We start from the raw sequence: 19,434 nt of genomic DNA on the forward strand, positions 1-19,434 counted from the left end.
TGTGAGGTTTGTCCACGTTCCCGCCTGCGTCAGTAGTCGCTCCTCCTCGTGCGGCTGGTCCGCCCTCCATCGCTCGTGTGCCCCGCGTTCGGGTTCTCCCCTCACCTGTCGGTGGACTTCGGGGCGTTTCCTGTTTGGGGCCGTTACGCGTAGATTGCCATGACAGTGAAATTCAGTACTTCGTAAGCCCTTCCTACTCCTCGTTACCTTTCAGTTCTAAGACGTCCAAGTGGACAGAATCGGAGCAGCTAGTGGGAGGTCTTGACTTACTTGTAATCTGGGTAGGTTTCCCTCTTTCCCTTTTCTTCCTGGGGGTCGGAAGCAGGGGCGACGGGGTGCCTGTGGGGGAGGAGCTGTGGCCTCCGAGACGCAGGAATCCAGGTGCAGTTTCCAGGGCCGGAGAGTGATGAGGAGGCCGGAGGAGTGGGGCCGGGGGCGGGGACGCACGTGGGCGGGAGGAGCCACACCTGGACCGGCCGCGGCCAGGACCCCAGGGCGGGTACCAGGAGTCCCGTGGTTTTTCACCCCGTCCCCGGGGGGCTTGGAGCAGCAGGGCCTCCTGCCGCATGTGGGAAACGAGCTGGGAGCCCCGCACCCCTCCTGGCTCAGGAAGACCTGGGTAAGCCTGGTGAGGGCCGACGGCTCCGGGGTTAAAGAAGCTTGGGAGCAAGAGGCCAAACAAAACAGCCGGTGTGTCCGCCATCTCCCGGCCACGGCTGAACACAGAGCGGCGGCCCCGTGTGTAGGGACACTCGTAGGGAAGGGCAAGGGGAGTTCTCTTCCGATGGACCTGCCCGGCAGGATCCTGCTTCAGGGGAAGGAGGGGGCTAGGGCACTGTTTCCCAGCAGGGCTGGGACGTGGGAGGGGAATCATCCCTCCCAATCTACCCCCTCCGCCTACAGACCTTAAAGGAAGCAACGAAGTGCAGGCAGACGGTTCCCACCATTTTTGAACCTCAAAAAACCTGGCGTTTTCCCCAGGGTTTTCACGTGTGTCCGTGTTCGCGTGTCGCTGGGCATTTCGTCGGGCAGAGTGTTTGCGTCCGTGCCTGCGCCGTCGTCCAAGGTGATCTGCACTCGTGTTGAAGCAGGTGAAGGCGCCACTGATGCACTTGTGTTGAGGCAGCAGTTTAGGGACTGGAGGCCCCGCCGTGTTCAGCAGAGAGAATGCGTTTATCCCGATGGCTGTGGAAGTTACTGAGCCGAAGGGGAAAGCGAGAGGCGGCTTTCCTGGGCTTGGGTAGGTGGCGTTCTGAACGGCACTTGTGCACAGTAGCCAGGAAGCTCGGTTCCTTTAGGTTTTGTAAACGCAGCCCCATGATTTGAAAAAAAAAAACAAAAGACCTTGTGAAAAATGATTTTACACGTGGCTTTTTCACAGTCTCGACTTGACCACAAGCACCGCGTGGTTGTAAGAACCGGGGCTGGTCCAGCAGTTGACACGGTCCCGTGCTCGGGGGCTGTGCTGAGTGCAGCAGGGCGGGGGGAAGGCCCTCGGCTCGGGCAGGAGACCTGGGTCTCCATCCCGGGCTCTTCACCACGTTTCCACTCAGACCTCCAGCTCCTGGAGTTACTTGGCCTCCTGGACCCTAATTTCCGAGGTGGAGATGCCGCTCATTGCGTAGGCTTTGCAGGGATGAAAGGAAACGACCCACATGCAGGCTCCATCTCCACAGGGTGTGAGCTCTGAGACCCGTGCTTCCTCCGAGCCCTTTCCTCGAGGAGCCCCCATTGGGGCTGGGAGGGCAGCTGCTCTGACGCATCGTACGAAGCGCCACAGTTTCCCAGCCGTTAACACAACACGTTTAAAACAAGACGTCTGGAAGGTCTCAGGACAAAATTACGATCAGCCCTGGCAAATGAGCCTTCATGGCACGTGGCAGCCACCTGAGCCGCGGCCGCGCGTGGGGACCCTGCCTTCTCACCTTAAGAAAACGTCTGGGCAGCTGGTCTCGGCTAAGAGGTAAAGCAGCTCACACCAAGGTACATGTGATGATAGAGCTCATCCTTCTCCTCGGGGCTCATCCGTATCCTGCAGCCTGTTCATCAGTGGCGGATGTGTGGCCTGCACCCTCGTGCCCACCCATCGGTGCGTCTGTAGACAGGCTGGAGCCTGCTTGGTCCGCGCCCCACCCCCTGGTCACTCTCTCCCTTTCTCTCCTCCCCCGTCCCCTGAACAGCGGGCTCGGGGATTTGGTCCCCTTCCTCTGAAAGGCTGCCAGGCTGGATCAGGGTGTTTCTAACAAGAGCAGCATCAAGCAAGAGCCAACATGAGGTTTGATTTCAGTTGACATTTGAAGTCCATTTAAAGGTTGGTTTTGATGCATTTCCCCTCTGTAACGTGGGGTGCAGGGCCTCCGGGTCTGCCCCTGCCCCGCCTTCTCCGCTCACCTCCTGACCCCCTGCCCGGCCAAGAGGGAGAGTCCTAACTAAACAGAGCCCCAGGCCCTCTGATGTGCTCGCACAGCGCCTTAAGTTCAGCTGTATTTCATTTCTTACTCACGGCCTGTTTTCCACCCTTAGACCCTCGACAGCAAGGACAGCACTTTGCACTGTTATTTCCTGGGGTCTGGCACACAATAGTGACCAGTAAACAGCCATTAAATATGGAAGCTGTGCCGCCCTCTGAATACGCAGACGAGTCCCCGATGGGCCTGGACCAGGGTGCTGGCCGCGGGCGGGGACGCAAAGGGAGGAACCTGACTGCATGAGGACAGAGCCTAAGCGCCGGGAGCCTGGCTTGAGCATCGTGGGAAGTGAAGCCCAGGGGAGGAAGCAGGCGAGTGTGAGGGGCGGGAGGACTGTCACGCTTCCTTTGCTCACGTCTCCCTGCCAGGGAATGGTCTGGGCCTTGGAGAAGGTTGTCCTGAGACTCTTAACGCGTAGGACTGAGGATCTGCAAGCAGGAAGTGGCTGTCCCGGTGCTTCCTGCTCTTCGAGGGGGCGTCCTCCGTGTGCAAGCCAAACAGAACCCTGACTAGTCGCACCTTGGGTTTGTCATTGTTAGAACAGGAATGCAATTTTATCTCACTTTTTTTTTTTTTGGGTAAGATATGTATAAAATAAAACTTAGCATTTTAACCATTTTTAAGTATATAGTTCACTAGCATTAAGTACCTTCACAGTATGGTGCAACCATCACCACCATCCATTTCCAGAACTTTTTCATCGTCCCAAACTGAAACTCTGTCCCCATTAAACACTAACTGCCCCTCCCCCCTCCCTCTGCCCCAGCATCCACCCTTCTACTTTCTGTCTCTGTGAATCTGACGGCTCCAGTGATCTCATATAAGTGGAATCAGACAGTACTTTGTCCTTTTGTGACTGGCTCATTTCTTTGAGTGTAATGTCCTCAAGCTCATCCATGGTGTAGCCTGTGTCAGGATTTCCTTCCTTTTTAGGGCTGCATAGTATTCCATTCTGTGTATACACCACATTTTGTGTATCCATTCATGTGTCTGTGGACCCTTGGGTGGCTTCAACACTTTGGCTATTGTGAATAATGCTGCTTTGCACATGGACGTACAAATATCTGTTTGTGTCCCTGCTTTCACTTCCGTTGGGTACGTAGACTACGTCTTAAAGGGTCCGTAAGCACCACTGGACTTGGGCTGACTGAGCGTCCTCCTGCAAGAGAGGCTGCAGCGTCCAGTGCTGGTACATGTCCTTTCGAGGAGGGTGAATTGTACACAGTGAGTGCTTTTTGCTGTCATTGACCTACATATCGTTTCCTAAGAGTAGTGAATGTTTGTCCATCTGTTACCAATTAGCCTTTATAACCTCTTGCAAAGACAGAGAAACATAGTTATCGTTTTTATTTTCTCTGATCAAAGGTAGAAAACAAATTCCTCAGCTTACTTTGACTATCCTTTGACACATATGAATAGCAGCCCTCCTCCCCTCATGTAGATGCAGGGGTAACCAAAGTGTCTTACCCCAGGCTCAAAATCCCAGAATTGTCATATTATAATTGGCGTTGTGATCGTCTGTTAGGTCGTAGGGCAAACAAAATATGCATGGCAACATCTCTTATTCTGCAGTTCAAAAATATGCCCTTCAAAGTGTGTGTGTGGGGTGTCCAAGGCCTCCTGAGTTTGGGAAGCGCAGCCGCAGAGCCCCCTGTGCAGGACCCATGGCGCGCAGTAACGGTGAAGGCTCTGAGAAGTCCTGCAGGGGAGACTCCATCTTCCCTCTGACTGACTGTTACTGCAGATGAACACCTGTTGGTGCCCTTTCAAGCACCTTCAGAAAACGCCTCAGCTGCTGACTTAGAAGTGAATGCGTCTTAAAGATGCAGCCCCACAGGGGACCCTTCCCTCCTCTTCTGCTTCCCGTGTGCCTTAGAGAGAGGGGAAGGAGTGGAGAGTGCCCAGTGGGTGGCCTTGATGGCCCTGCGACAAGCTTTGTAAAATCTGCTCTTGAATCAGTGGTTGATGGAGGGTTTTCACTTGGCAGTCTGTGAAGGGCACCTTTCCAGAGCATGCCTTAGGCTGGGGTGGAATTCAGCTGCCCTGGCTTAATCAGCAAGGCCACACCCACCAAGCCCTGAACACGATGCAGTTAATACTGTTGAAAGAAAGAGCCTGGTTTCCAAAGGTTCACGGAAGGGGCTGCCGCACAAGTTCCTGCGTGCTGTACTTCCAAATGCATCCATAGCAGAAGACACCGTCCCAGGTCCGTCCCCAGTATGAAAGCCCACGTGGTTCTGATCGGGCTGGCGGGTGAGGAGGGTGAGAACATCCACACAGCCGTGGGGGGCCTGTGAGGGAGGCCACCTGAGGCCCAGTCTGGCCACTCGCAGCCGCTTCGGCCCAAGGGGTCTCTGCCCCCTCCTTCCCCTTCCAGCTGAGTCTGTCATCCACTTCCCTCTCCCACCCGGCTGGGCCCGATGTGGGTCCCTGGGGTCTGTCCTCAGGAGAACTGGCTCACGGCAGTGCGTGGTACCCCTCGAGGAGCTGATTCTGGCTTTGGCTTAAGGATGCTTTGAGTTTTATTCGAGGAAAATCTTGGAGAACCGTCTGTCCTCTGTTAACTTGTCCCTCGGGATGTCGGAGGCCCCTGGAGTGGGTGGCAGGGGTCCTTCCTCGGGCCTGTATCTGCACATCCGTGTCCCGCTGAGCCCCGGGCAGCCGGAAACAAACTGCACTGTCACCTTTGGCTGTCACATTGCCAATTCTGCTCAATGTTCTGGGGAGATTAATAGTTGGCTCAAGGGAAAAAAACGTAAACACGCTTTTGGGTGTAATAGTGTCGCTAGCTGTTGAGAACCAACCTCCTTTTTCTCCTTTGGGTCAGAGAAACAGTATATTTAATGACTGTTTGTAGGACATCTGGGACTTGGGGCTGATGTTGTCCCGTCTGCAGCTGATGAGATCGAAGCGAAGGGCGTCGCATCCGAGCTCTGGGGAAGGACGTGAACGGCGCGTAGACCCCGTGTTGGAAGGGTGCCGGCTCCCCGTCCAGTCCCTCCCCACTGTGGACACAGCTGTGCCCTGGGGGCATCTTCTGTGCTTGCCTCTCCCACTTTCTGTTCTGGTGCCTGCTCTGCAGACAAGAGGTACAGCTAGAAAATACCCCTTCACTTGGATCAGTTAGGGTCAGCCTCGGTGAATAACGCAGACTCTCAATATCAAAACCCTTTTTGAAAGTAGTTTTATTAGCTCTCTTTCAAGTGTTACCAACAGACATAAGCCCCGAAGGAGCTGCTTAAATGACAGACAGAATTAATGAGTAATAATCACCAGGCACATGCTTTATATTAGTTTTGACTCATAAAAAACCTATATTGCAAGTTTTATGACTCCTATATCATAGACGTTGCAACTGAGGCCCCAAGGGGTGAGGTAACTCACCCGGGTCACGTGACTAGAATCGAAACTCGGGTCCATCAGCTGGAAATCTGTGCTCTCACCTCGGTGCCTGGCTGCTCCCGGCTGCTCCTGGCCCAGCCCCCGTGGTGGTCTCTGAATTCCAGGCCTCCTGCAGGCTCTTGTTTATCTGATGATGCGCTTCTGCGGAGACCCTGGTAAACTACAGCCCGGCCCAAGAACAACGGAGGAAAAGGCCAAATTGGTAAAAATTCCCCAACTAGTGTTCTACTAGACCTTTTGTGAGTTCAGCAGCTGAGGGTTCTGTGTGCCTTGTTTTAGCAGGTTGGTGTCAGCTGTCTTCGTGGAAAAGTTGACCATTTAGATTCACATTTGTACTGGCTTTTTTTTGTTTTTTAATTTTATTTATTTATTTTTGGCTGTGTTGGGTCTTCGTTTCTGTGCGAGGGCTTTCTCTAGTTGCGGCAAGCGGGGGCCGCTCTTCATCGCGGTGCGCGGGCCTCTCACTGTCGCGGCCTCTCTTGTCGCGGAGCACAGGCTCCAGACGCGCAGGCTCAGTAGTTGTGGCTCACGGGCCTAGTCGCTCCGCGGCATGTGGGATCCTCCCAGACCAGGGCTCGAACCCGTGTCCCCTGCATTGGCAGGCAGATTCTCAACCACTGCGCCACCAGGGAAGCCCCTGTACTGGCTTTTAATTTGAATCAGATACAGCAAACAGCATCCCTGTTTGAAGAGGCCGTTTCACCTAATATTATTCACATCCTTTCAAGATGGTGAGACCGATGTTGAAACAGGGAGAAAACTGGTTTAGCTTCTCAACTGCTCTGATTTATTATTTAAAAAAAAAAAAAAAAGTGTTGGACAAGAAGCCCAAGAGTTGGTCTCAATTAGAATGTTGAGATAATTTTTAAAAATCCTTTATGTTGTAAGGGCTTTGGACCGGAGTGAACGTGGTGCCGACAGATGACCGTGAGGTTGGGAGCTGGACCACACACCTCTGTCCTGCTCGGCAGTGATGAACTTGGGCGGTTTGCATCAGGGCCACCTGTGAGGAAGTGAGATCTTCCACAGCAGCCTGGGCTGGGGTCCAGCAGCCCCAGGCTTTTATTTTTATTTTTTTTTTTTTTTTTTGCCGCACCGCGCGGCATGCAAGATCCTAGGTCCCAGACCAGGGATCGAACCCATGCCCTCTGCAGTGGAAGCAAGGAGTGCTAACCTCTGGACCGCCAGGGAAGTCCCCAAGCTTTTTTTATTTTGAGCAAGTTATGTCATTTCTCTGCGCTTCAGGCTTTTCATTTCTAAAATTAGGAGGTTGACCTTGACTTTTCCCAGTATTTCGATACTAAAATTCTATGAAAAATAAGATACTGGGATATTATTTTTAATAGATGCCTTTGAGTACATACCTGCTATTCACAGGGACTTTACCAGCTATTTTTGTTTAGTCATTGTTAACAGTGAAGTAACAACAAAGGTTGTCCTGCTTCCACAGTAATGCTTTGCTTCCTTGTACCTGAGGTCTTCTGAATACCGGGCAAGACAAATGCTGCAACCGATAACAATTTAATATAAACCACAGAATTGTTTATATTTGCATGAACAAGGGCTGTTTCTTTGAGTTTATTGGGGTGGGAGAAGAACATGAGTTTTAATCAGACATGGATTGATAATCTTCTACTGAAAAACCATTTGACTTTGGACTAGTTGATTCCCCTCTGCCTCAATTTCCTCATCTGTAAAATGGACTCACTGGTCATAAGCCCGTGTTGTAGGGCTGTTTCGATGCCTGAATAAGATACTTAGTCAAAGCAGCCAGCAGAGCCCCAAGACCATGGCAGGTGCTTAACAAATGTTGAGACGATATTTAATTTATATAACAGATTTGTTCTATTAAGAGAGAATTATTCATTGTTTTAAATAAATTTCTCATACCCTGTATTCTGTGGGCTTTTATAATAAAACTAGAATTCTCTTTCCCTTGGGGAAAATTACTAATGGTGAAAAGTATGGCAGAAACACTTAAAACTATATTGCCTGTATAAATGTTGTATAATACGTAATTCTGTATTAATTATTTAAATCCTGTTTGAAGAAATAATCACGGAGAGAAAGAGGGTTGAGAAGATGCATGGCACAGTGAACACAGGCAAACACAGAGCATGTCCGCTTCCAGAGTGGCAGCTCCACGTGCTGTCCTGCCCCGTCCCAGACATCAGCTTAGAGACTGAGGACGTGGTCCCTTTCTTCAGGGACTCACGGTCGAGTGCCAGGGTCGGCAGACTTGCCCTGTGAAGGGCTGAATAGTAGACGTTTTCTGCTTTGCAGGCCGTGTGTTCTGTGTTGTCACCCCTGTGCTCCGCACACGCACTTGTGCACCAGCAGAGACGGGCCCCCATCAAACTCGACGTGCAGAACAGGGGGCAGGGCCACATCGGGCCTGCGGGGTGTAGTTTGCCAACCCCTGAGCTGGTGAAAGAAAGATTTGTAAGCGGCAGGCAATTGTGATATGTTCTGATAAATAGTCTGGGTGTTTATCCTGAGTACAGGTTGTCATAGGAGTACAGAACAGGGGCACTAGGAAGAGGAGAGCTTCTCAATTGACTTGATTAAATATGTGGAAATGTATTCTTTGTATCTTTCTAATTTTCTACCCCTTGTAATTAATTGTGTGCTTACAAAGCTACTATATGCCCATTGAAAGGAATAATGCCAGGAGTACAGAAAGGCTGCCATTCTCCAACCTGCAGGTGATCTACAATGTTAAATAATTTTGGTTGAAATGAGTTTTATCCATTGAGCCAGGAAAATCAGGGTGTGCATGGATATTGTGGGACAGGCAAAGGGCCCTGCGGCTTTTGGGGAGCTGGGGGTTCCCTGGCGTGGATGGACCCTGGCAGGGCAGGGAGGTGAGGAATGACTTGGCCCAGAGGCACTTCTCGGGGCTGAGAGAAGTCAGGGTCACAGCTGCCAGGCAGTGGGGAGGGACGAGGCATTTGTTTCCGCAGGTAAAAGATAATTTTCCTTCTGCCTCTGAGTTCTTCCCGATTGATCACCTGGTCATCACATTCTTCTCGTTCCAAGGATTCCCTGACCCTGCTGTCCGAAGGTCTCCACACTTCGCTCCTTTCCAGAATTAGTGTGGCTCTTTTAAATGTTCGAGTCCAGTTTTGTTCCTGCGCAATACTAAAAGATCTCTTCTAGTAACACATGTAGCAACTGTGTAATTTCTCGCTAAGAATCTTTCAGTTACTTAATATCAATTACGTGGGAGAAGCCGGTGTGTGGAATTCACTTAAGGCGTGAATAGTTCCCTGGGGTTGAATGTTTAGGGCGGTGGAGTTTTTTGTTTTTTTTTTTCTTTCTTTCTGGTTTTGCAATAGTCCTCTTTAATGTATAGGGTTTACTATCAATTTCCCTTCTTAGAGGTAGTAAAATAGGCATTGCAGGATTTGGAAAGACTCTCCAAGGTTTTGGTTGATAGAAGGTCGTTGCTTTTTTACCATCTCTGCTGCCTGTGGAATATAGATTCAGCACCCCCCAGTGCCATAGTGGACATCGTGGCACATTCATAAGGACGTTTACTAACGTAAACCTCTGCTCAGAACTGTACAGTGTTCCTTGTTTCCTTTCAGAAAAAGTAAAGGAAAATTGAGAGCCTCGTGTTACCTCGCAGAGATGGTCCTACATCCACTACTCAGGGCCTGTTTAGGTGGTGAATTTTCTGTTTCCTTTTTAAGTTAGCTTTTTAAATTTTTATTTATTTATTTTTAAATTTGAAGTATAGTTGATTTACAATGTTGTGTTAGTTTTCAGGTGTACGGCAAAGTGATTCAGTTATACATAATATATATGTATATATCATTATATTCTTTCTTTCATTCTTTTCCATTATAGTTTTTTACAAGATGCTGAATATAGTTCCCTGTGCTATAAGTAAGAGGTTTTATACTTCCAGCCCTTTAAAAATGGTCAAATTCAGTAAGAACCAGGAAAGCCCCCGAAGGCGACAGTTTGAAGCAGTTGTCACCTCCGTCTCTCTTCCTCCACACCAAGGTGGTACTACAGCCAAAGGGCAGCAGGCGTAAGAGTCGTCACTGGAAGAAAAACAGAACAAGACCGATCACTGAGTAAGGGTTAGGGTGAGTCTAAAATTACTACACTAGTCCAGAACGGGGCTACGTGAGGTTGAAGAAGTTCACCAGCTTTGACACTGTGGTTTTGGACCGGTTTCCTTTGCACGAGGAGAGAGCGGGTTTGCTGGTCTCTTCCATGGAGCACCAACAGGCTTGTAGTAGATTTTTGGTTCAACTGTGTCCCTCAGCGTGCTGTGTTTGGGTTTTTGGCACCAAGTTGGTTGGGGAAAAAGAAAGTGGAGGAGCCATTTGAGCAGCAGTTAATGAAAAACAGGGAAACAAAACTAAAAAGAAACCCAAAAACCTCCCAGAGTATCTGGCAAGGTCGTTCATTATGTCATTTAAGGAAGCTCGAGAGAGTGCCAGCCCTAATTGGCAGTTATGTTGGCTGCTGTGAATCTCCTAAAATTGGAGGATGAACTTAGAGGCAAAAAGCAGAGAATAATTTGGGGTTTTTAAAATATGCAGTATTTCTTGAATTTTGATAACGTCTTTAGCAAAAAAAAAATCCAAATGCTACTAGATTAAAAAAAACAAAAACAGGGCTTCCCTGGTGGTACAGTGGTTAAGAATCCGCCTGCCAATGCAGGGGACACGCGTTCGAGCCCTGGTCCGGGAAGATCCCACATGCTGCGGAGTAACTAAGCCCGTACGCCACAACTACTGAGCCTGCGCTCCAGAGCCTGCGAGCCACAACTCCTGAAGCACAGGCGCCTAGATCCTGTGCTCCGCAACAAGAGAAGCCACCGCAGTGAGAAGCCCCCGCACCGCAATGAAGAGTATCCCCCGCTCGCCGCAAACAGAGAAAGCCCGTGCGCAGCTACGAAGAGCCAACGCAGCCAAAAATAAATAAATTAAATAAATCCATTAAAAAAAAAAAAGAACCGCTGAATAACACAGACCCGCATAGGCTGCCTCAGTGTTGAGCAGCTGATTGTAGCTAATGTGCTTCATGGGTCCAGCTTATGTGGCCAGCCTTCCAGGGTGTGTGAGTGTGTGTGTGTCAGGGGGGGTATTCTTGCCACTTCTATTGTCTCCAGTTAAGAACACAGAGCAGGGCAAATCCTCGGTGTATCAAACAGTGGTTCATGAGGGTCTGCTGAAATACCACTTTAGGGGGAAAAAAAGGTTGCAGAAGAATGCTGACCCTGCATTTCTGTAAATTCCTCCACCTCAGTCAGGAATTTTGTTTTATTTAAGCTTTTGAAGTTTTAAGCAGTGTTATCCCCTTTGCAGTCTGAGCAGAAACTTTTCCGTTTATCTCTACTGACTCCTCAGGGTTAGAACAGATGTGCGTTGTGACTGGTAAAACCCTCGTGGCTTCTAATGGAACAGCCTCAGGTGGGGATCTCTGGCACAAAAGATGAAACTTGGGGGAAATTTTTCACTTAGTTTGCTAAAAAATGTTTTTGGCTTTAGTCAATGAATATTAACATCATCAGTACTCTTCAGGCTCCAAAGATGTAGTTTGTTTTTAGTCATTTTCCCAACAGGCTTCCGCTAGGCCTGAGTGTCTAGATTGTGTTAAAATGCATATTCCTGAAAAGGTGAAAAGGTTTTTTTTTTTTTTTTTAATGATTTGGTCTCACCCTAACTACGATCACTTCCACCTACCACTGTGGGTGGGAGTCTACATTACTTTTACCTCTACTTTTTTTCTTTCATTATAAGGCTTATAGATTAACTGTAGAAAGTTTGGAAAAGTCAAGAAAAGTATAAAATCGAAAATAAAACTCAACTCTCCAGAGATAGTCACTTTAAATATTTTGGAATATCTTCTTCTAATTTCCCCTGTGTACACAAATATCTCCTCTATTCATGGTTTTTTATTCTGAGCCTTTCTCGTACCGTTATATCATGAGCATTTTTCTCAACCATTTGCTTTCAAAAGCAAACATTTGGGGCTTCCCTGGTGGCGCAGTGGTTGAGAATCTGCCTGCCAATGCAGGGGACACGGGTTCGAGCCCTGGTCTGGGAAGATCCCACATGCCACGGAGCAACTAGGCCCGTGAGCCACAACTACTGAGCCTGCACGTCTGGAGCCTGTGCTCCGCAACAAGAGAGGCCGCGACGGTGAGAGGCCCGCGCACCGCGATGAAGAGTGGCCCCCGCTTGCCGCAACTAGAGAAAGCCCTTGCACAGAAACAAAGACCCAACACAGCCAAAAGCAAACATTTTCATGCTGTATAGTCTTGCTGGATGTCAGGCAGGTTCCCATTTCTTACAAGTTACAAACACTGAGCACCGTTGCACCAGGACATCTGTGGGCATCAGTCATAGTCTCCTTGGGAAAAACTTCCAAGAAAGGGAATTGCTGGGATAAAGAGTGTTCATGATTTCAAGTCACGGGACGCATGTTACGGCCTTGCAGAAATGCAGTGCTTCGTTTACACGCCCAGCACAGATTTGGTCCTCTTGGTTTCTCCTGCGTTTTTGGGAAACTAAAAAAAAAAATTTTTTTTGAAAATAAAATATCGAGCTTTGATTTTAATGAGTGGAATTGAGCATTTCCCAGGTGTTTTTTTAAACCATTTGTTTCATATTTTGTTAATTTGCCTGGTGCTTTACCCATTTCTAGTAGGAGTATCAGTCTATATTGTTATGGAAATACTTACTAAGGATAGTAACCCTTTGGCTGTTGTAGGGGAGGAGAAAACCTTTTTCCTCTCCCCTCCTAGGTTCTGTGGCTGGGGCCCTGGGAACTAGACTGAAGGCAGCTGAACAGGAGGGAACCAGGGTTCATTGCCAAGTGCAGCTGGGCACACAGGAGCGCTTGGTGACCAGTAACTCAAAGGGGTGGTCGGAACTTGGGCTCACATCTTAACAGAAGGACAGTCCGTTTGTACAGAAGTGAGGAGACAGAGGAAAAGGGGTTGAGGCTTTTAGGGGTGGCAAACTTGGGAAGGAAATATATGGGGGGAACTAACGGAAGAGGAGGGTTGTTTCAGTGAGGTGGTTTTTAATTTTTATCTTATATTGGAGTACAGTTGATTTACAATGTTGTGTTAGTTTCAGGTGTACAGGAAAGTGATTCAGTTATACATATTTTTCAAATTCTTTTCCCATTTAGGTTATTACAGAATATTGAGTAGAGTTCCCTGTGCTTTATAGTAGGTCCTTGTTGATGATCTATTTTATATATAGTAGTGTGTACATGTTAATCCCAAACTCCTAATTTGTCAGTGAGGCTGTTTGCAGACGCATCTTGGTGCCGACTTTGTCTTCACGGCCATAGGACTCCCCCGGGAGAGGGGGTTTATGGCCTTCTTCATTTCTCAGAAGTCTCTGCTTTTAGGCAGATAGGGACGCCCTGAGAAGGCTTCTTTCTGAATCTGCTGATTCTCATTTGCTCCAGCTCAAAATCATCCTCAGGCCAAAGTGGCATTTTTGGGGGGGTGACACATTCTGATCCCCCTTCCAATATATTTTACAAATTTATCTCTTTATAATTTTGTTTATGGTATTTTTGATGCATGGAGGTTTCAAATAATAAGTAAAATGAATAATAATTAAGGAGTAACAGATAAACTGTTATAAAATCCATCATCTTTTCCTTAGGTAGTTTTATTTCTCTTAGTTTTTATCCTTAGGGAGTCTCTGTCCACTTCAAAATTGGATAAGTAATCTGTTTTCTTCCAGTTTTTTTATGTTCTTGTTTTGCATTTTACTTTATCATAGTATTCATTATTGCTGAAAATAAGATTATCTTCCTCGTCTCCCATTTATCTTCCATCTTCTTTAGAAACTTCATTAGTTTCCTTGATGAATATTTCTCCCCTCTGGCAAGTCAGGCAATTAGATTATCCCTTTGAAAACAGTATAAATTTTATTTCTTTTAGCTTATCTTTAAAATATATAGGTAGGAAAACAGTCTACCAGATTTTCTGTGACCACTGTCTTTTTGAAAAAAACAGAACGTGTGCAGCTAAGATCGAGATCACATTCTAGGGTCCGTTCCCTCAGCATGGCATCACAGTGGACCATCCCCGGTCCCGGAACAACGGCAAGGGAGGCAGGCGTCAGACTATGTAATGGGGCCTTGACTTCTCCGCTTTTGCGATCTTGTGAAACCTGGTGACGAAGTGCTTGACTAGAGGGCTGTTCTCACTGTTGTGAAGGGAATGGATTTGAGGGGTTAATGCATGGAGACCCCTGTGTTAGTTCAGTGGGGAGGCCCCCTCTCCTCTTGCCCTGCACACTCCTTCCCAGGGAGATCTGGTCATAAAATCAGTGCTCACCCGATTGCAGGAGCGGCTGAGGGCTGAGCCTCCTGAAGGGTGCCTGGAGCAGCTCCCGAGAACTGGCCGGTCCCGGGACTGGGTCACAGTTAGGAGGCTGGGGATTCAGGAGGTCACTGTCCAACCCAGGCTCTGGGATCACACCTGGGCCACCTGCAGACCAAGCCCTGCCTGATGTGACCACCAAATGGATGTCCCACCTATTCCCGGCTTAAGGCTCTTCCTAATTCAAGTCACCCTGGAAACTAGATCGAGGCTGTGCGCTGCAAGTTACGTGCAGACGACGGGCAGAACCTCAGTCACATGTGAGAGCTTAGCAGTAAGGGAGCCCGGAAGTGGTGTTTTCCAGCCCACGTTGGAGGAACCCACACCAAAAGGGTGATGAGTGAACCCCTACACGTCCCCATAAATCAGGCTGTCCGTGGCAGAGGTGGAGTGGGGGATGGGTGCCGGGTACGCTAGGAAGGTACCCTCTGGCGTCGGTGGTCGATGGGTGTGAGAAGAGGGAGGTGACAGGTGATGATGTCAGAGACAGAACCTGTGCCGCTGAGTCCTGGCTGTGCACAGGTTAGGTTTCTTAACGTCCCTTCGCCTTTGCTTAGTGAAATGACCGATTGCCATGTCTTGTCGATAGTGGGACAGATTTCGACAGCGAGGTGATCTCAAAGTGTCCTCATACTTCTGAAATTCTTCTGGAGGTTGTACGACATCTGAGCATATTTTATTTTCATCAGAAGTGGGGCGATCGGACAAGGGCTGCTGTCCCCGTGGATTCCCAGCCCTACCTCACCTTGTTTATGGAGTGGACCTCAGGGGGCCTCCAGGCTTTAGGGGTGTCCAGCAGGCCCCGAGCAGGAGGAACTTTATCTTGGGGAGCCTGCTGGGGTCTGGAGTGGTTTTCATGTTGACTCAGAGATGCTGTCTGCTCCGGCGCCTGATTGAAGGGTTAAGGCGCCAGGTGGCTGCCTTGTCCTGGATCCTCCCCCCACCCCGCCCCCCAGGCTGGGGACCGCGGGGCCAGCAGGCACTGCTCACCAGGCTGCCTTTCCCTCCTGGCCGTGGGAGCGGTTCTGTCTCCTTCAGCTGTTTCAGTTTTCCACTCCCGCCTTGTTAATTGATAGAGGTTGCCCTGAACATCTGACTAGGTAGCAGCTGAATTGGGTCATGGCTGCCCAAGGCCAGGGCGAGTTATTGTTCAAGGGCCTGAACTCACAGCAGTGTGGGCAACCCGCTCCCCCCCCCCCCAGATGCCTTTATGAAAACCTCTTCTGTCTCCTGGCCATCTCACATAAGCAGAATGTGCTCCTTGGCCTCACTTAACCAACCTCAAATAAGCTCATCAGTGAGAAGTCTGGGTGGAGACAGGAGTGACTGATTCTTGGGCCACAGAGCCAGCCGCTGGTCCCCCTTCCTCCCCTCTCCCTTCCCCCTCCCCCTGGCAGCCACCTGGGACCGGGCGTGTCCTTCTCCTGCCGGGAACGTGCCAGGCTGAGGTGCAGGAAGGTGTGATGTGATTGGGATTGTAACGATTATAGGTGTTGTAAAGCACCTCCTCGCCCGGAGGAGCCAGATAGGCTGGTAGATGTAGCTCTTAGCCTTGGAATCAATTACTTTGTGGGCAGAGTCCTGTGCTAGGCAGAGTGGAGAGAAAACAATTCAGGAACAGCCTCAGAATGTACAAACCAGGCTGGGGAGACAGAATATGCACACACTGGTACTTCCGTGAATGCTGGTTTTCCAGGCTGGCCTCCAAAAGGCCCCTTAGCTCACACTCTAGTTTCTGAGCCGGCATTTGCCGCACAAAGCACTGACCAGCCCTGCTCTGCATGTTTCATGTGGCCTTTGGCCTCACCCTGCTCTTGGGGGTTGACTGTTTGAGCCTTGGCCCAGGCCTGGGAAGCTCATTCACTGTATTCAAAACAGCAGGGAAATGGCAGGCCAGGGCGGCGGCGTTGTCACCTGGACGGCTTGTTAAACCGCTTGCTGTGCTTCCTCCAGAACTTCCCGTTCGGGGTCTGGCGTGGGCCTGAGAATGTGCATTTCTGACGTCTTCCCAGGTGATGCTGGTGCCGCCGGTCCCTGGGGAGACATAGGGGGATGTCACCCCTGTAAAGAACTCCTGTATCTGAATTGTTAATGATGAGGTTACGTGCAGCCAGCAGTGCCGGCCCTGGATGTGTCCCAGGGAGTCCAGGGAATGACGTGGCGGGCAACTGCCTTCCTGCTCTGTCCAGGCCGGCCCCTCCGTCCGCAGTGGCTGGTGCAGAAGCTCGGCTTGTCCCAAAGCCCGTGGAAGCCGAGACCCCGTCTGTTTGCCTCTCGGGCCCAGACGTCAGTTGCTTGTGGATTGAGGGCCGTGTCTTCACGTGTGCTCCACTTGGACACACGTCACTTCGAGGGAACAGACGTGCATTTCTCTCTCACTTCTGCAAAAGGAGGAAGGAAAAATTGGAGGGTTATTTTTATTTATTTTTCTAAATAATAAAGCTTAATTGTAAAAATAGTCTAAATGTTTCATTCACCGATTGATTGGCTTTCTCTCCAAGTGGAGCAGGTAGCTTTAGGATGTAATGTGGGAAAACACAAGGGACATTGATGAGGAAAAAAAGTAAGAATGCTTAGTTAAAGTTGATATTTCAGTATTTACTGCTAACCCTCTTATTTTAAGACGACTTATAAAGTTTGGGGAGTTTTTTGGGATGGAAACACAGAGGTTGCTTTTAATTTCCTCGTGTTACTGTGGTACCCCATGCAAAAAGCTGGCAGGGGCTTTCCACCTGCAGGGCCACGTGACAGCTGTGCCAGTGATGGGGGATGCCCGGCCTGTGGTGGCAGGATGGAGGAAAGACTCATCCGCAGATGTCATGGGGGGTGTGAGACCCTGCAGACTTTTATCCTCTGTCCCGGGCTAAAACATTACACCGCCTTCTGTGGGCAGATTATATTTCTCATTGTTGGATTTTCAAAAACATTGAAGAGACTCTTAGCGGTATGTGTGACACAGCCTGTAAAGGGTGTTATGACCCTGAGCGCAGTTATGTGTTGCCCTTATGATTGACAAGTGGCCTCTGTGTGTGTTTCTCTCTGATCTGTTTTCTATTTGCCCCTCTCTAGTGGGATCTTGTGTGTGATAATGCCTGGAAGGTCCATGTCGCTAAGTTCTCCTTACTGGTTGGATTAATCTTTGGCTACCTGATAACTGGATGCATTGCTGACTGGTAAGTACCCACATGCCCGCCGCACAAACCCGGGAGCCGCAGCGAGCCTCTGCTGCCTCACGGGGCACAGTCGGTGTGAGCTCACCGTGACCGAGGCTCTCCTCTGCCCTGGTGCTGGTGCCACAGCAGAAGCCTGTAGCTGCCACCTGCAGAATTCAGAATGAAAAGAATTGGCCGGTGCACAGAGCAGACCCTTTTGAAGTGAGAATTTAAATTCATTGCAATTTCCCGGCTGCTAGAATCTAGCAAAACCAGCTCGCAGCCTGCAAGCCCATCTCCTCCTGACCGTCAGAGTGCGGTTAGGAAGAGCCTGGGGACGTGGCTTCGAGGCTTTATGGGCTGGGCCCTGAGCGGGTGGGTATACAAGAGGCGTCAAAAGATGGGGAGAGGACATGCCGGACTCTCTTCACCCCTGAGAACTGGACGGTGGGGCTGTGCCCGTGAGCGCCCTGAATGCCGCACATATCTTAGAGAGGGACAGTCCTTGTAGTCGGCTTGGCCAGCAGATGCCTGTGCGGGTCCACGGGGAGCTGGACCTTGAAAAGTGGGCAGCATGTGGGTAATGGCTGGGCGGTGCAGGCAGAGGGGCAGTGACCAGAGGTGAGAATGAATACGCTTTACTTGGGTGGGTCAGGGGCCAGGTGTGTGGTTCAGGGTGAAGTGACAGGTTGGTCGGAGGGCGATGGGGGGTAGTCATGGTAATAATAACAGCGACAGTGGTAGCACCCCTCACTTACTGACTGCCTGCCTTTGCCGGGCACTGTGCTGAGTGTCTCCGTGGATTAGGACATCCCATCCTCACAGCACCCCGTTAAGAAGGTACTGTTATTACCCCTGTCTCACGGTGGAGAAACGGAAGCACGGACGTTTAAGTAAAATCCCCAGGTTCACTCGGCTTTTAGGTCGGAGAGCCAGGGATTTGAGACTAAGCTGGTGGTGGCCCCAGAGCCTGGCTCCACGGGTGTAGACAGCTGGCTGGTGCTCCAGAGAGCGCCTGCGGGGACAGAGTGGCGGGGGAGCCCACGGAGGCCCCTTTCATGTTCTAGAACTTTCTTCCCCAAAGCTAGCGCCTATTTGGGAGTTCCTTGCATTAACATGAAGTGTGATTTCCTGAGTGTTCAGAATTTGCTTAATCATCGTTTGGAAGTGCTTCTTAAGGGCATACTCCCTGGAGATGGTAACAGAGACGCTGTCAGTGATCTCCGGAAACCCACAGCCCGCCCTCGCATGGGGTTTGGTGGTGGCTTTTCTTGGGGGGTGGAGGCGGGGAAAGGGCGAGGGTTTGGGGTTTGTTTCTTTTTAAACCAAATACTTGAGCTTAAAGGTCTTCAGAGTGAGCTATACTGACCTAAAAGATACTCTAATCCCAGTGTTTTAACCACAAGGACTTTTGTTTCCTAGAAACCTGCATTGAAATAGGTGGGAAAGCTATAGTAATATAACCATGTCACTTCTTTCTAAAAACACGGACTTGACGGAGGTTTTAGTGTCCTGATTCCTGAGAGATTTAATAGGGGAAGTAAATATGGACTTCGACCAACAGATCTGTGATGGTTTAAATTGTTTAGACGTGGTTTTGTGGTTTCTTACTTCTTGCCCATCCATGCCGTTTGGCCTCCCTGACCGCACGCCAGGCCTGGGGACAGAAGACAGGAGAGTTTGGGGACTTCCTTGGCGAGCAGCCAGAGTCTGATGCCGTGGCCGCTTCACCAAGGTCGCGGTGGTTGGGCAAGGGGCACCGGGGAGTCAGGGCAGGCAGCTTGTGCTGGGGCTTTCTGCACATGTTGAGTGGGCCTCAGTTCCAGTTTGAAAGTTTGGTGTTTTCCACCCTTGCCTGATTTATTTTTGGCATTTTACTCCCTGCTAGAGCCTTGCTTCAAAGGAGATAAACACATGTAGAGGGAAGTCCAGATTTCACAGCCCTTGGCACCGTTTCACGGCCGTGTAGGGAAGTTGATCAAGTCGTAGGTTAAGCTAAGACCGCAGTCAGTGTCTAAGAAAACTTTATAAAGTGACT

At 49.8% G+C, this 19,434-nt stretch overlaps 1 protein-coding gene across 2 annotated transcripts in view; it reads left to right on the top strand.

The window, feature by feature from the left end:
* The window catches only part of SLC22A23 (solute carrier family 22 member 23), a 151,078-nt gene that overhangs the window by 17,840 nt on the left and 113,804 nt on the right, over nt 1–19,434 (top strand). Inside the window, exon 2 of one of the 2 annotated variants that reach the window (XM_068558120.1) lies at nt 17,314–17,417. The exons of the other annotated variant lie outside the window; for it this stretch is intronic. Within the exon in view, the coding sequence (XP_068414221.1) occupies nt 17,314–17,417 (104 nt within the window). The remainder of the gene's footprint in view (nt 1–17,313; nt 17,418–19,434) is intronic. 2 annotated transcript variants of the gene reach the window in all.

This window comes from Eschrichtius robustus, chromosome 12, assembly GCF_028021215.1.
Source record: "Eschrichtius robustus isolate mEscRob2 chromosome 12, mEscRob2.pri, whole genome shotgun sequence".
Taxonomy (NCBI): Eukaryota; Metazoa; Chordata; class Mammalia; order Artiodactyla; family Eschrichtiidae; genus Eschrichtius; species Eschrichtius robustus.